We start from the raw sequence: 18022 nt of genomic DNA, 5'->3' as shown, positions 1-18022 counted from the left end.
TAATGGGATTGCTGGGTCAAATGGAATGTCTATTTCTAGGTCCTTGAGGAAGCACCACACTGTCTTCCACAATGGTTGAACTAATTTACACTCCCACCAACAGTGTAAGAGTGTTCCTTTTTCTCCACATCCTCTCCAGCATCTGTTATCTCCAGATATTTTAATGATAGTCATTCTAACTGGTGTGAGATGGTATCTCAATGTGGTTTTGATTTGCATTTCTCTAATGACCAGTGATGATGAGGATTTTTTTTATATGTTTGTTGGCCTCATATATGTCTTCTTTTGTAAAGTATCTGTTCATATCCTTTGCCCACTTTTGAATGGACTTGTTTTTTTCTTGTAAAGCTGTTTTAGCTCTTTGTAAATTCTGGATATTAGCCCTTTGTCAGATAGGTAGATTGCAAAAAATTTTTTCCATTCTGTTGGTTACAGATTCACTCTAATGACTGTTTCTTTCGCAGTGCAGAAGCTCTGGAGTTTGATTAGGTCCCATTTGTCTATTTTGGCTTTTGTTGACAATGCTTTTGGTGTTTTAGTCATGAAGTCCTTGCCTATGCCCTGAATGGTTTTGCCTAGATTTTCTTCTAGGGTTTTTATGTTGTTAGGTCTTATGTTTAAGTCTTTAATCTATCTGGAGTTAATTTTAGTGTAAGGTGTCAGGAAGGGGTCCAGTTTCTGCTTTCTGCATATGGCTAGCCAGTTTTCCCAACACCATTTGTTAAACAGGGAATCCTTTCCCCATTGCTTGTTTTTGTCAGGTTTGTCAAAGATCAGATGGTTGTAGATATGTGGTGTTGCCTCCGAGGCCTCTGTTGTGTTCCACTAGTCTATATCTCTGTTTTGGTACCAGTACCATGCTGTTTTGATTACTGTAGACTTGTAGTATAGTTTGAAATCAGGTAGTGTGATGCCTCCAGTTTTGTTCTTTTTGCTTAGAATTGACTTGGCTATTTGGGCTCTCTTTTGGTTCCATATGAAGTTTAAGGTGGTTTTTTCCAGTTCTGTGAAGAAGGTCAGTGGTAGCTTGATGGGGATAGCATTGAGTCTGTAAATTACTTTCAGCAGTATGGACGTTTTCACAATATTGATTCTTCCTAACCATGAGCATGGAATGTTTCTCCATCTATTTGTGTCCTCTTATTTCATTGAACAGTGATTTGTAGTTCTCCTTGAAGAGGTGCTTTACATTCTTTGTTAGTTGTATTCCTAGTTATTTTATTCTCTTTATAGCAATTGTGAATGGCAGTTCGTTCTTGATTTGGCTCTCTTTAAGTCTGGTATTGGTGTATAGGAATGCTTGTGACTTTTGCACATTGATTTTGTATCCTGAGACTTTGCTGAAGTTACTTATCAGTTTCAGGAGATTTTGTGTTGAGACAATGGGGTCTTCTAGATATACAATCATGTCATCTGCAAATAGAGACAATTTGACTTCCTCCTTTCCTAATTGAATTTTTTATTTCTTTTTCTTGCCTGATTGCTCTGGCTAGAACTTCCAGTACTATATTGAATAGGAGTGGTGAGAGAGGGCATCCTCATCTAGTGCCAGATTTCAGAGGGAATGCTTCCATTTTTGCCCATTCAGTATGATATCGGCTGTGGGTTTGTCATAAATAGTTTTTATTATGAGATACTTTCCATCAATATCTAGTTTTTAAAGAGTTTTTAGCATAAAGCGCTGTTGAATTTTGTCAGAGGCCTTCTCTGCATCTATTGAGACAATCATGTGGTTTTTGTCTTTGGTTCTGTTTATGTGGTGAATAATGTTTATAGACTTGCATATGTTGAACCAGCCTTGCATTCCTGGGATGAAGCCTACTTGGTCATGGTGGACAATCTTTTTGATGTGCTGTTGCAGTAGGTTTGCCAGTATTTTATTGAAGATGTTTGCATCTATGTTCATCATGGATATTGGTCTGAAGTTTTCTTTTCTTGTTGAGTCTCTGCCAGGTTTTGGTGTCAGGATGATGTTGGTCTCATAAAATGATTTGGGAAGGATTCCCTCTTTTTGGATTGTTTGGAATAGTTTCAGAAGGAATGGTACCAGCTCCTCTTTGTATGCCTGGTAGAATTCAGCTGTGAACCCATCTGGACCTGGGCTTTTTTTGGTTGGTAGGGTATTAATTGCTGCCTCAACTTCAGCCCTTGTTATTGGTCTATTCAGGGTTTCAACTTCTTCCTGGTTTAGTCTTGGGAGGAGGCAAGTGTCCAGGAATTTATCTATTTCTTCCAGGTTTACTAGTTTATGTTCATACAGTTGTTTGTAATAATCTCTGATGATGTGTGTGAAATTTTCTATCCCAGCCACTCAGTGGAAATGATTGCATGTTTCTATCTTATAGTATTTTGCAAATATATGCATATTTTAAATGTGTGTTTCATTTTGCCTAATTTCTATTGTTTGTCTTCTCCATTCATTATAAAATATTGGGGAGCATGAAAAGGTCATATGTATTTCCTAGTATAGTGTTTTGTTCATGCAAACTCCAGATATTATCCCTTTCCATCTCCTTAGCCCTTGCTTGAATGAAGCACTCTCTTTCCAATATTTTTAACTCATTTTTGAAAAATCGAATCTGAAGCAAAATTTTCCTATACCCCCTCTTCACATTATGGCTTCTGAAAAGAAACTCTATACATGATGCATTGGATTCATCACCCCTATTTAACTCTTTTAAGCTTCATCAATCCAGTATGAATTCACAAGATTCCATTGTAATTTCCCTCACCAGGGTCACCAGGGACTTGGATTGGAAGACTTGATGAACTATTTCCAGGACTTTTCTTTTTCACACTTGGTGATGCATTTAACATTTGTGACTTACTTAAAACCCTCTCTCCTGATGTTTCTGACATATCTCTTTTTCAGATTTTTCCCTTTGCCTCCATAACTATTTCTTCAGGTATCCTTTATCCAGATCCTAGGATCTAGACCTCAGAAAAGCTTGGAGTTAAAGACATTCCCATGAATAATCAGGATAGAGATATAAATTAAGGGCAGCAGAGTGGATAAGATTGATCTTATCCACTGTGGATAAGAATGGATACAGGGAGAGTGCATTCTTTAAGAAGAAAAGAGGGACAAAGATGAAACACAGGAAAAGCAAATTTATAAAAACAGCTAGGCAATGCAGACCATAGACTATATTTATAAACAAATTTATCCTGGAAAAATATCCAAAGTATTACAAGTTTTAGTGTGACATATTGTTTTAATAATATATCAATGTATGAAAAACAGAATAAATGGTTTGTTATCTACAGGTTCTTTTCAGACTTGGGGTTCTATCATTTTAAATGAAGATAGTTATTTTTCACATTTATAATCACAGTCTTAACAAAGAACTGGATTTTAATTTTATTCCATTTTAGGTCAGCTGGATGGTGGTCTCAGAGTGAGAGAAAAGCCTAGGGTGAGCACAGGTCAGAATGAGAGATGTACCAGTTCTAGAAGGCAACCCTCCCTAGACATTTTGAAAGTTCACCATTTTCAATTCTGTCTTCCTAAGATTGTAGGACAAGGTCACAATATGCCTACTGCTTCTTTCTCCCTTTCTACAAAGCAGGAGATCAAACCACAAGTAGAAATTTGCATTTCCTATTGTGCTGAATGAGACTGTTCACCTGATCACAGTATCTTTTTATAACTTTAATTTTCTATAAGATCCTGTCTGAAAAATAGAGGTTGTATACTCAGGTTATTCTAATGAAATTTTCACCTATACAAGGAAAATTTCTACATTTATTTTCTCTGAGTTTAACAGCTTTATTTCTATTTTATTCCTTTTCATTCCTCTCCCAACTGTTGATGGAGTTCCTACTTAATTTTTCACTCAGCACTTCAATGCCTGTAATATAAAACGAAACTTTCATGTGAAATTATATGAATCTGCTTTTAGGTCATATCCCTAAATAGCCTAAGGAAAAACATTAAAAGATGTAATTAGAATTAAGACATTACTCTCCTATAATGTACTTTACAAGTTTCATTTTTGAGACTGTTTGCTGTTATTTATGGTTTTAGTATAACATTGGTCATTATTTTCAACATTTAGTAAGAATAATATTCAGTTTTCTATTCAAATATTATCTCTGATTCTTCTGCCTAGTACATTTATTTGGGGTAATACATATAATATTACAAGGTCAACTTGTCACTCTTCCAACATATATTTGTCTTCTTATCCCATGGGCTGTGATGGAATAAGAATAAGAAGACAAATATATGTTGTCTATTCTTTCTAAAAGCTGGTAAAAATCACTCATAACCAACACTGAGGAAAGCTGTGCAAGAGTTGGGCCAATTACAGTATCTTTAGAATCTCATAAAATGATTTGGAAACCACCTGCCATGTGAAGACTGTTTTTATTCACTTCCTCAAAATCAGAATATTATGATCAATTTGTACAGGACCAGATGTCAAAGCCATGTGGAGCTTCATATACCTCAGTCAACAAGACGTTCTCTTTTTAGTTTATCTTTGATAATGAATGATTTTAATTTTATTACATTAAACGTTCTGTGCTGCAACAACTATCTATGGGTTGAAATATTACATTAAGCATGTTAAACTAATAGATTCTGTCATTTTATATTAATCTTTCATTTAGAGAAGTGGGAATCAATATGGCAAGATAACTTTTTAATCCAATCTCCAAAAAAAAATAATGAACCAAACATTTGCTCTGATCATCTATTTCTTAATTATCTATTTCACCTGTAAGGACTGAGTCTGTGGTTCTGAAATAAATAAAATATTGTATTCTAATAATTTTTTGTCTCTTCCAATAAAAATGCAATTATTTTTAAAAGTAGGAAATATATCTCTTTTTCTATTTTTAACTCCTTTCTCTAATAGTTAACAGATTATTTAGCAGATAGGCCTACAAAAATATTTGACAAATGAGTAAATAAAAGAAACCATGCTTGCTTAAAAGTAGGCATATATCTTACAGGAAGATCAAATGTGCAGGTTACATTTATTGAGCAGTTACTATGTGGTAGATATGATATGTGTCTTGCTTACATTATTCTGATTTCATTCTCCCAGCAAACTGATGGGATAGATATTAATATCCACATTGTGCAGGATAAAATATTGAAGCTTAGAGTTAAGTGTCCGGCCTCATGTCATACAGCTAATAAATGACAGAGTGGTGATTTGTACTTAAATTGACTCCAAAGTCTATGCTCCGTCTACCATACAGCCAAGGATTAAAGTGATTAGATGTCAAAATGCCATCAGACTCATCTTAGAAGCTATTATTGATTTTAATGAAGAATTATTAATATATTATTAAATCTAGCATGTTTTTCAAAATAAATATGATTTGTTGTAAGTGTAGTGAACCTAAGTAAGAAGCATTGGCTTTTTAGCATAAATATTTCTCCAGAGCATTTTATTCTGGAGAAAACAATTACGCCCTGCATAGTCTCATTATACAAAATATCAATTGTACTCATTGTGAAAGTTTTCAAATCAACCTAGACTTTTTTTTTTTTAATTTAGAGGAAGATTTTTTTATTGGGTTCAAGGTGTTTGGGTTTTTTGTACAAATATCATATGGTTTCAGTTATGACACACAAAAAAATTCCATTAGGTTTCAACCACAGTACTTACACATCCATTCACATACTTACCTAATGTCAGTTTATTAATTGACAGTGATTTCTAATTAAGTACGAGTCATGGGTTTTTTAGCATAAATATTTCTTTATTTTTATTTTTATTTTTTTATTTTACTTTTTAAGTGCTTACTATATCTGGCATTTCGAAGGCCTTCTCTGCATCAATTGAGATAATCATGTGTTTTTTGTCATGGGTTCTGTTTACGTGATGGATTACGTTTATGGATTTGCGTATGTTGAACCAGCCTTGCATCCCCAGGATGAAGCCTACTTGATGGTGATGGATAAAATTCTTGATGTGCTGTTGCAATCTGTTTGCCAGTATTTTACTGAAGATTTTTGCACCAATGTTCTTCATGGATATTGGCCTGAAGTTTTCTGTTTTAGTTGAGTCTCTGCCTGGTTTTGGTATCAGGATAATGTTAGTATCATAAAATGAGTTAGGGAGGATTCCCTCCTTTTGTATTGTTTGATACCGTTTCAGAAGGAATGGAATCAGCTCCTCTTTGTATGTCTGGTAGAATTCGGCTGTGAACCTGTCTGGACCTGGACTTTTTTTTTTTGGTTGGTAGGCTATTGATTGTTGCCTCTACTTCAGCCCTTGTTATTGGTCTATTAAGGGTTGCCACTTCCTCCTGATTTAGTCTTGCTAGAGTACAAGTGTCTAAGAATGTATCCATTTCTTCCAGGTTTACTGGTTTATGTGCATAGAGCTGTTTGTAGTAATCTCTGATGGTAGTTTGTATTTCTGTGGGATCTGTGGTGATATCCCCTTTATCGCTTTTTATTGCATCTGTTTGATTCTTCTCCCTTTTCTTTTCTATTAATCTGGCTAGCGGTCTATTTTGTAGCTCTTTAAAAAAAAAAAAAAACAGCTCCTGGATTTATTGATTTTTTTGAAGGGTTTTTTTGTGTCTCCATCTCCTTCAGTTCTGCTCTGATCTTAGTTATTTCTTGTCGTCTGCTAGCTTTTGAGTTTTTTTTATCTTCCTATTCTAGCTCTTTCAATTTTGATGATAGAGTGTCAATTTTAGATCTTTCCTTGTTTCTCATGTGGGCATTTATTGCTATAAATTTCCCTCTCAACACTGCTTTAAAGGTGTCCCAGAGATTCTGGTAAGTTGTGTCTTCATTCTGATTGGTTTCGAAGAACATCTTTATTTCTGCCTTCATTTCATTGTTTATCCATTCGACACTCAGAAGCAAGTTGTTCAGTTTCCAAGTGGTTGTGCAGGTTTAAGTGTGTTTCTTGATCCTGAATTCTAGTCTGAATGCACTGTGGTCTGATAGACTGTTTGTTATGATTTCTGTTCTTTTGCATTTGCTAAGGAGTGATTTGCTTCCAATGATGTGGTCAATTTTAGAGTAAGTGCAATGTGGTGCTGAGAAAAATGTATATTCTGTGGATTTGGGTTGGAGCATTCTGTGTATGTCTATTAGGTGTGCTTGGTCCAGCTCTGCATTCAAGTCCTGGATATCCTTGTTAATTTTCTGTCTCGTTGATCTGTCTAATATTGACAATGGAGTGGTCTCCCACTATTATTGTGTGGGAGCCTAAATCTTGTTTTAGGTCATTAAGAACTTGCTTTATGTATCTGGGTGCTCCTGTGTTGGGTGTGTATATATTTAGGATAGTTAGCTCTTCCTGTTGGATTGATCCTTTTACCATTATGTAATGCCCTTCTTTGTCTCTTTTAATCTTTGTTGGTTTAAAGTCCATTTTTTCAGAGACTAGGATTGCAACCCCTGCTTTTTTTTGTTCTCCATTTGCTTGGTAAATCTTCTTTCTTCCCTTTGAGTCTGTGTGCGTGTGTGTGTGAGATGGGTTTCCTGAATACAGCACACTGATGGGTCTTGACTTTTTATCCAGTTTGCCAGTCTGTCTTTTGACTGGGGCATTTAGGCTGTTTATATTCTATGTTAATATTGTTATGTGTGAATTTAATCCTGCCATTTTGTTACTGGCTGATTTTCTTTCCTGTTAGTTGACTCATTTTCTTCATTGCATTTTTGGTCTTTGCCAACTGGTTTGCTCTTGCAGTGACTGGTACTTGTTCCTTTCTGTGCTTAGTGTTTCTTTCAGGAGCTCTTGTAGGGCAGGTCTGGTGGTGACGAAATCTCTCTGTAATTGCTTGTCTGTAAAGGATTTTATTTCTCCTTCACTTACGAAGCTTAGTTTGGCTGGATATGAGATTCTGGGTTGGAAGTTCTTTTCTTTAAGGATGTTGAATATTGGCCCCCACTCTCTTCTGGCTTGTAGTGTTTCTGCCAAGAGATCCACTGTGAGTCTGATTGGCTTCCCTCTGTGGGTGACCTGACCTTTCTCTCTGACTGCCCTTAGCATTTTTTCCTTCATTTCAACCCTGGTGAATCTGACAATTATGTTGCTCTTCTTGAGGAATATCTTTGTGGAGTTCTCTGTATTTCTTGAATTTGAATGTTGAGCTGCCTTGCTAGGCTTGGGAAGTTCTCCTGGATAATATCCTGAAGTGTGTTTTCCAGCTTGGATTCATTCTCCCCATCATATTCAGGTACACTGATCAAGCGTAGATTAGGTCTTTTCACATAATCCCATATTTCTTGGAGGCTTTGTTCGTTTCTTTTCACTCTTTTTTCTCTTGTCTTGCCTTCTCATTTTATTTCATTGAGTTGATCTTCAATCTCTGATATCCTTTCTTCTGCTTGATTGATTCAGCTATTAAAACTTGTGTTTGCTTCACATAGTTCTCAAGCTGTGTTTTTCAGTTCCATCAAGTCATTTATGTTCTTCTCTAAGGTGGTTATTCTAGTTAGCATTTCATCTTTTTTTAAGGTTTTTGGTTTCTTTGCATTGAGTTAGAACGTGTTCCTTTAGCTCAGTAAAGGTTGTTATTATCCACCTTCTGAAGCCTGTTTCTGTCAATTCGTCACACTCCTTCTCGGTCACGTTGTGTTCCCATGTTGTTGAGGAGTTGTGATCCCTTGAAGGAGAAGAGGTGTTCTGGTCTTTGATGGTTTCATCTTTTTTGTACTGTTTTTTTCCCATCTTCGTGGATTTACCTGGCTGTGATGTCAGGGAGCTGCTTGATGAGGTCTCTTGTCTGCCTGTGGAGGCACTACTGGGTTTCTAGGGACTCCTTCAGGTTACTAGGGAAGCTTCCTGTGTCTTTTTTGTTTACACTGGGGGTTTAGGCCTGCCTCTTCCCCTGACCTGGTGGTGCTGCTGGGTGGTCAAGAATGCAGTCCTGTTGCTATGTAGGCTTCCTGTGTTTTTTGTTAAAACATGTAGCCCAGTCCCACTCCTCTAATGGTGGATTGTGCCCTTCCTCCACTGGTCTGGATCATTTTGGGTTCAGCTCAGACTGTGGCACTGGCTATGCAACCTGCTAGAGTCAGAGCTTCAGCCCTCTGGGGTTTGTTGGGGATGGTAGTGACCCGCCCAGCTGCACCAGGTCATCTCCCCCTTTCAGCTCGGGCGTGGGGAGGGAGCAATAGGTCAGTCTGCAGACTCTCCCAGCCACCTTTTTTGGTTTATGCGTCTGTTTAGGTCTGTGTGCCAATCCTGGACACCATCCTGGATTATTATTCACTTCTGTGCTTGTAATTCCTGGCACCTGACTGGCAAATATCCCCTGTTCTGTGTATTGCTGAGGCTTTGGGGGAAGTGCTGTATCTGGACCAGAGTGCCAGAGGGGGAGCCTCCAACTCGCTGGTCAGATGCACTTTCTGGGTGAAGCAGCACCTCTCCCCACCTCGGTCTGCCCTGCATGGGCTTTGCTCACCATCAGACCCATTGAAATGCACCTGGTATCTCGGTTGGAGCTCGGAGATCTCTGGATTTCTGCATCTCTCTCGCTGGGTGTTGTGGGCCAGAGTTGTGTCTAATCGGCCATCTTGGAGAGACCTAGCATAAATATTTCTAAGGAGCATTTTATTCTGGAGAAAACAATTACTCTCTGCATAGTCTGATTATACAAAATGTCAATTGTACCTAGTATTTATGAAAGTTTTCATATCAACCTAGACTTTTTTTTTAATTTGGAGGTAAATTCTCTCTCTTGAGACATTATTGGGTTCAGGGTGTTTGGATTTTTTGAACAAATGTCCTATGGCTTCAGTTATGACACAGAGAAACAATTTCATTAGGTTTCAATCTCAGTACATACACATCTATCTACCTACTTGCCTAATGTCAGTTTATTAATTCACAGTGATTTTGAGTTCATAATGCCCAAACTTGTGAATAATATATAGGAATTATTGCATAATTCCCAAAATCTTTGTTAACCATTGCTACTAATAAATTAGTGAAAGAAATTCCTTGAAATGATTTTGGGAGTCCTGTGGGTTTTTAAAATATATTTTTGACCTACCTTATGAAATATATAGGTGAAGCTCATTGGAAACAAAGATTGGCTATATTAAACAATGATTTTAATACCAAAGCATACAAACATCAATCAAAATGTCAAGCCACCTACTAAAACTACATAATTTTTCATATTAGAATTTGGCAGAGTCCATCAAAGGGAAAACATAAGTGAAATATAAAATGAGTTACTGCATCAGGCTCACTAAAAAATACTGAAAAGATTTTATATTTTCAAAATTCCTTAAGGAATTAGGAACTGTTTGTTTTGTTTCTCTGGATAGCATTAGTGTTTTAAAGAAAAATTAATGAGTTCTATTGGGCTCTCTTTGGCCAAACTGGGTGATAAACCTAATTGATGAAGTCGGTATGCAGGTGAAATACCTTTGCATATCAAAGCTACTAGAAATTTTTAAATGCTTTCATATGGATGCTTCTAATTTTTGAAGGGACATTTCAAATGCAGAGCAAATGGCCTAATCATTTCAATCAATTGTTTTAAGAACAGAAATGTAAATCATTTGAATAATCCCTTGGAGTTCACCTTAACAAAACATGTTCTATGTTAAATACAGTCAGTCAATCTCCATCCCTTTTCCGAGATGCTTCTGCAGAAATAGAACTGTCACTAGTATTAGCTTTCTCTGTGAGCACTAGTATGCACCACAACTGTAGACTCTGTGTCTCTTTCAGTGATTATAAACAAAGACTAGCAATTCTGGAGATAAGAGGTTTCTCTCCTTTCTCAGTTAATTCTGCCTTCGAAATACATATAGTGAAACTGTTTTCAGAAAGACAAACAGAAGTACCCTTACTGGATTTCTTTTTTGTAAAGATGGAGAATAAACCACTTTATAATATCATTGTCTTTCACTGTATAATAGTAATTGTTGTAATTAAGAATATCTTTTGAACTGTAAAATATACAGAAATGTTCAAAAGGAAGAAAAGCTTACAATTTTCAAGAGAAATAGTTGTGTTCAATTTTTATTCAGAACTTCTTTATTACACTTAAATTTAATGATTATTGCCTTCTTTGCATCTTAGAGTCATTTTAATACATTTTTAAACCAATTTATTATTATACATGTACTATTTCCCTCATTATACTTTTAGTACTATGTGCCATTGAGCATTTGTTATCCAAGATCTATAATAAAGTATTTAAATAAAAACAGAAACTATTTCTTATTTGCACAGACATCCAGTGCATATTTATTGAGATTAATGCATATTATTGAAAATTACATTCATGTTTTTCAGATCCAAGAAACTGACAGAAATAATAAGCAAGAAAATGATTATGAAGAAGCTATTGCCTCATTTTCCACATATATTCCCTGTAAGTTTTTCTGTTTTATATACATGTGACATGTTTATATATATATACAGCACATATATATAGCACATATATATGTGACTTATGGAATATGTAACTGAAAAAGTAAGACTGAAGAGAAATGTGGAAAGGTATTTAATTAACTGACTTAATTTGTAATAGAGATACTACTACATCATATTGCTAATTTAAATACTTTTAATAAGTTCAAGGTTTAATAATCAAATATTGATTTTTCCGACCCAGTGGGAATACACATATAACTCTGTTATGACTATTTGGACTATTTGATAACTACATTTTTAAAGTTTTTTTAAAAACACATAACCACATTCTTTGCAGACCTCAGTTTTCTGTTATGAAATGAGAATGTTGAACTAGAATACTCTCTAAGGTCCTCCGTGGCTCTATGTCTGAAGAATAATTCAGCATGTTCCTACATGTATATAAACATATACATATATAAACTCTACCCATTATGCCAGGTTTTATTGGCATACAGCTCAACATCTTCACCAGCATGTCTGATAGGAATCTCACACCCAACATTTTTGAAAATTCTGATTCCTGCCATTGCCAAAGCTCTCCACCTGACTTCCCCATCTCAGTAAGTGAAAACTCCTTCTCTCCTTTGTTCAAGTCAGTTCAAAATCCTTGAAAGTCATCCTTCACTTTTTTACTGTCTCCTACCCCATACACAATCTGTCATACAATACTGTTGACTCTACCTTCAAAATATTACCAGCATTCAACCATTTCTCTCCTCTTTCATTGTTATTTATCCTAGTCAACAGTGTCATCAGCTCTCCCTCTGTTTACTGCAATAATACAGTAGATAAATTGAGGGCCATTGTCGCCCCCTAAATTGCAGGCTTGGAAATGAATAGAAATTTTTCTATTGGTACGACTCAGGAGAAAGGATTGCTACTGGTATTTATTGGGTAGAGACACCAGGAATGCTGCTAAATAATGTATAGGACAGCCTCTCACAATAAGAAAGGCTTCGATAGCAACTTCTACATTTGCTGCTTCTGATATTCTATGCTTCATGAAAGTACTAAACACTTTTCTGCTTCAAATCCTCTAATACCTCCCCATTGTACTCACAATCTTTCTCAACCCCTACAAGGCCCTAATCTTTGTGTTCCCATCTCTCACCACTCTCTTGTTCACACACCAGTAATGTGCCTGGCTCAAGGCATTTGCACTTTCTATTCCCTCTATACACCTTCTCCTTATATGCCCAAGGCTTGCTTCATTACTTCTTTTTTCGCATTATGACACTTCCTTCTACCATTGCACTTTATTTCACTTTACCTGCTCCTTTTCTTCATTCACTTATCAACATTTAACATAATATATTATTTATCTGGTGGTTGTTTATTGCCTGTATTCTCTTTCTAAAGCACATGCTCAAATTCATTAGGACTTTTTGTTCACTGTTTTGATTGTATCCCCCACACCTGTAACAGAATATAGTCTATACCCAACAAACATTATTCACCACAAGTTTTTCAAATGATGGCGAACTGCAAATCAAATGACGTTACATACCATTAAATGCCTTCACTAGCATACTTTGGCAAAAATCAGTAGACTCTTCAAATTATTGCAGGACATGAAAAAATGCTAAATATTAAAGCAATGGATTAATGCATCAAGCTTTAAAGGTATATATCTTATTTTAATTATAATGATTATAATTAAAATGATCATTGAAATGACCATATATTTATCATAATGCCTAATTTTCAGTAGAATTGACTGTAATAAGAAAACATTATTTCAATTCTTTATAAAGAAAAATTTCACTTTCACAGTTTGGAACTAAAACTCTCTTGTATATGAAACCGTGTATGACTGGACTCAGGCCAGTCTCTTTCATGAGAGAGAGGATGAAGCACAGAACCCTAGCTCAGCAGATTTCCAGTGGTATTATCATTTCTACGAAGCATGCTAAAACATACTAACTCATTAAATTTGACTTTCCAGGGCTGGAAACCAATTTTGGGCATATTGGATGACAAGTACTATACAGATTCTGTTGCTTATTCAGTATTAAGAAACACTGAATATATAAACAGAAGTATGGCTAAGAGTAATTTCCTATAGCAGCAATGTAATTCTGAGTTGATGACTGATTTGCCCATACAGAAATAATAAAGTCCCTTTGCTAGCCTGAGCAATAATTTTTTTCCATCCATTCCATCAACATTTCTAGAGACTACTTAATTTCAGGCTCAGTGTTTAGTATTAAGGATAGAAAGATGAATGAGATCTGTGCAGGCAGTATACAAAAACAAAAAGCTATCTACCCTCCCCAGGCTGGTAATTAAGAATCTTGGTTTACTTCTAGCACTGGAAACTGTATGTTTCTTTCTCACATGAAAGAATAGAAAAAGAAAAAAAGAAAATTCCATATAGTAATATGAGCTACCACCATGGGCATGATTTTTCTACTTAATTCTTCATTATAAAAAAGTCTTTCTTCTCTACATTCTGCTGTTTAACATTTTAATAAAGCAATTTCTTGCCTTGACAAGGACAACAGTTCACTTATTCATAGGTCTGTTACAGAGGTTCCAAAGTCTGTTTAGAAATCCCAAAAGTCTGTTTTAAACTTTTTGAATCCTTTCTTTAGAGAATACTTTTATAAAGAAAATTTAATGAAAGTTTTTTTTCTGAAGATTTAAAGTCATTGCATTATAATTTCTTTTTTTCTGTTTTCTTCCTGAGTGTTTGTTTAAAGAGCATTTACTGGATATGATATAAAAACAAATAATTACATGGTTCTTAAAGTAGAGGTGATCTGGATTATCTGGTTAAATGGTAGAATGCATTTATAGGTTAAGGAATTGAGCCTGAGAAAGATTTACCTACCATTGGTGATTTAGATGCCTTCCCCACCAAAAAAAAATATATATATATATATATGTATATTAACTTTTCCCAAGTAATAGTTTCAAAGTTAGTATAGTATCTGTAAATGATTTATTACAAGGAATTATAAAATTATTATAGTTATCTATAAAGATAACTATAATTATCTATATATAGATATATAGATAACTATCGTTATAGTTATCAAAACATGATAACTATAATTATCTATATATAGATATATATAGATAACTATCGTTATAGTTATCTATAAAGTTAATTATATGTAGATATATAGATAACTATAATAGTTATCTTTATAGTTAACTTTATAGATAACTATAAAGTTAACTATAAAGATAACTATAATAATTTTATAGTCTCTTTATAAAATTATCTATATATATTAACATAACTAAATAAGACAGTCATAGATTCATTTGTATTCATTATTTACAAGCAAGTAAATGTGTCTTTTCTTTTGTACCTTTTCCATCATTTATTATTTTGTTGGGTCAGTTATATTGTTTTCTAATAAAAATGCAATGATGCTATCAAATATAGGAATCTGTTCAAACAACTCTAAAGAATCAGAATATCATTATCTGCATGAGTGTATCATGTACACAGGTAGCAAGACATAATAGAGCTTTGATTGTTCATTCAAGTACTTTAAAAGCCCAGAAATAAATGACTGCTCACTAAAAGTTATATATTTAACAGCTTTTCATTATATCAGGTCATAAAAGTTTTATTAGCAGTACTACTATTTCTGTACAAATTTACAAAATATGAAATGCCTCCAGATGGTGTATTTAAATGATATTGTGCAATCTTCATCATAAACAGCCACACAGAACCCAGGATTTCATCATGACAGCAGGAAGACATACAGGCAGAGTGCAGATGGAGCTGAGGCAAATAAAATGGAAGGGGAAGGAAAAGAGAATGGATCAGGCCCGGAAGCCAAGCACAGCCCAGAAGAGGTTGGCAGTGAGAGTTCTGAGGACCAGTATGATGACTTGTATGTGTTCATTCCTGATGCTGACCCAGAAAATAATTCACAAGAGCCACTCATGAGCAGCAGACCTCCTCTCCCCCCACCGCGACCTGTAGCTACTGCCTTCCAACTGGAAAGACCTCACTTCACCTTACCAGGTAAGTTCAAGGTTAGAACAAAACAAAACAAAACAAAAACCTTTGACAGGCTTACATAGGAAATAGTGCAGTGGCAAATCTATAAAGAGCAGATCAGCTTCTGAAACCAAGAGCAACTTTCCTCTTATTCTTTAAAAACTAAGGCCTTGGAAATGAGGCAAGAGATATACCTACCTCTACCTCATTCTTTTCTTCCTTTCTCCCTCCCTCACTTCCTTCTTTCACTTTTTCTTTTTTCCTTGTCTCCTTACAAAGCCTTAAGAAAATAAAACTTAGAAGGAGTCTGTCGTTCTTCACATAAATGAACCTCAGGCATGCTGTGGAAAAGGAAATACAACATTGCTTTTAAAACATACTCTTAGTCTTCAGAGAAAAGTGAAATGCTAATGATTGACAATTTTCAGATGAACTTGGGCACATCATGAACTACAGCACTTGATTGCTGTAGGAGAATTAAGTACTAAAGGGTTTGTCGCACACTACACTGAGACCAAAGTTTGAAAACACTTTATACACTATCCAAGTGGGAGAAGAGTCAACATACTGTCACTGGCATTTGTTCCCAGATGCAGGAATTGGGGTGCAGAAGGTGGGAGTGGGGATTCTGTCCTCGCAGAGGGCACGAAGAGGAGCTTCCACGTTAGGTTTATCTGCCTGGAGTGTTCAACGCCCTGACAAACTCTCAGCTTAAGGTTCGCTCTTACAATCACAAATTATCATCTACTTTTTGATCATTATTTCATATGTACTTTCCTAATTTATATTTTTCCATATAAAACATTCTTAAGAAGACAATTTAGTTAAAAAAAAATACTCCTTATCAAAACCTCATTTTCACTATAATTTAGTTGTTGAGTCACAGAAGGCTATAAAGTAGAAAAACATGAACTTGTTTCAAAAAGTAAATTTTTAAGCAATGAAATTTAGCATTTGGGCCAGGCACAGTGGCTCACACCTATAATCCCAGCACTTTGGGAGGCCAAGGCAGGCAGATCACCTGAGGTCAGGAGTTGAAGACAAGCCTGGCCAACGTGGTAAAACCCCAACTCTACTAAAAATACAAAAATTAGCTGGGTGTGGTGGCATGCACCTGTAATCCCAGCTACTCGGGAGGCTAAAGCAGGAGAAATGCTTGAGTCTGGGAGGCAGAGGTTGTGGTGAGCCAAGATCACCCCAGTGCACTTCAGCCTGGGCAACAAGAGCGAGACTCCATGTCAAAAAAAAAAGGAATTCAGCATTTGTGTCCTTGAAGGCTCTCTGTGAAGACCTAAGTTTATCATAATAAGGTTTATTAAGGTTATGCACTGTATTTAGAGACAGAAAGTACGGCTTAATGGAAAGCTCTGAAGCCTAATGGATATTCCTTTGATTCATTCATTCATTCAACAGATGTTTATTACCTACTGTATTTTAAGCTCTTGTGGATCCTTAATATTTATCCATGGAGTAAATGTATTAATATTTAGGGGTGAGGGGAGAAAACATCTTGTTAGTTACATTGACTACAACATTCTGGGATTTTTTTCTCATTTTTTCAGATATGAATAATTTGTTATAACAAAATTAATTGTTAAGACGACAAAATTGTCTTGTGTCAGATTAATTCTCCTAAAAGAACTGGCCTGGCACAGTAGCTCATACCTGGAATCCCAGCACTTTGGGAGGTCAAGAAAGGTGAACCACGAGGTCAGGAGTTCAACACCAGCCTGACCAACATGGTGAAACCCCATTTCTACTAAAAATACAAAAGTAGCCGGGCATGGTGGTGGGTGCCTGTAATCCCAGCTACTCAAGAGGCTGAGGCAGGAGAATTGCTTGAACATAGGAGGCGGAGGTTTCAGTGTGCCGAGATTGTGCCACTGCACTCCAACCTGGGTGACAGAGCAATGCTCTGTCTCAAAAAAATAAAAAGTGCTAATATTAAGTCAAATTTTTCCTAATGTAAATTTTTATATATGATATGTTGGTTAGCAGGTCTAAAACAACTCTACCCAAGATCTTCATGAGACATCTGAAATTAGAAACATAATCTTGGCTAACATATCTCCTGAAAACTAGCAAATATAAAAAGCAAAATAAAACAAAAACTCATCATCTAATTTAAAAACTCTCTTTTTACATTTTATATGCAGTGTTACTTTGATCTTATCTTTTCATAACAACACTGATATTAGAAGTGGATAATAAAATGCCGGTATTTTTTCTTAAAATTGTTTTGTTGGTCTTTAAATGCAAGGCTGTAAGCTATCAGTTATTTTTTTGCCAGGGGCTTTTTATGTCTTTGACTTTGGCTAGTGATACTGTCAGGAATTGTTCTTCAGGCGTAGCTTCCATCTGCCCTCAAGTTACTGAAGGGGGAAAGAAAAGAGCCATCTCATCAATGTAGGCATCACATTCCTCACAATGGATTTATGGCCATCTTCAGCAGAGAAACTAATAACATCATATAATACTATAGAGCACTTTATAGTTTATAAAGAACCAACTGTTTCTTTTTAACATCCCTGAATCCTGAAAAGTAATTATCGGCTCCCTCTTTGACTCAGTCCCAAGAAGCCTGTAATTAGAAAGTGCCAGTTACTTACTTCTTTTAACAGATTTCCAAGGCTCTTAGGATTTTTCTCTTTTTTATACACTTTTGCCCCAATTACTTCAAAAGTTGGAA

General features: G+C 35.6%; 1 protein-coding gene across 5 annotated transcripts in view; it reads left to right on the top strand.

Annotated features, from left to right (window-relative positions):
* BANK1 (B cell scaffold protein with ankyrin repeats 1) overlaps window positions 1–18022 on the top strand; it is a 301537-nt gene that overhangs the window by 232466 nt on the left and 51049 nt on the right. For all 5 annotated transcript variants that reach the window (XM_012436540.3, XM_012436541.3, XM_012436539.3 and 2 more), the window contains 2 exons: window positions 11244–11322; window positions 15049–15357. In XM_012436540.3, coding sequence (XP_012291963.2) covers window positions 11244–11322; window positions 15049–15357 — 388 coding nt within the window. The remainder of the gene's footprint in view (window positions 1–11243; window positions 11323–15048; window positions 15358–18022) is intronic.

Source organism: Aotus nancymaae, unplaced genomic scaffold, assembly GCF_030222135.1.
Source record: "Aotus nancymaae isolate 86718 unplaced genomic scaffold, 86718_ANA_hifiasm-v0.15.2.pri h1tg000033l, whole genome shotgun sequence".
Taxonomy (NCBI): Eukaryota; Metazoa; Chordata; class Mammalia; order Primates; family Aotidae; genus Aotus; species Aotus nancymaae.
The sequence above is the reverse complement of the archived record's forward strand: the minus strand, read 5'-3'. Positions and strand labels throughout refer to the sequence as shown.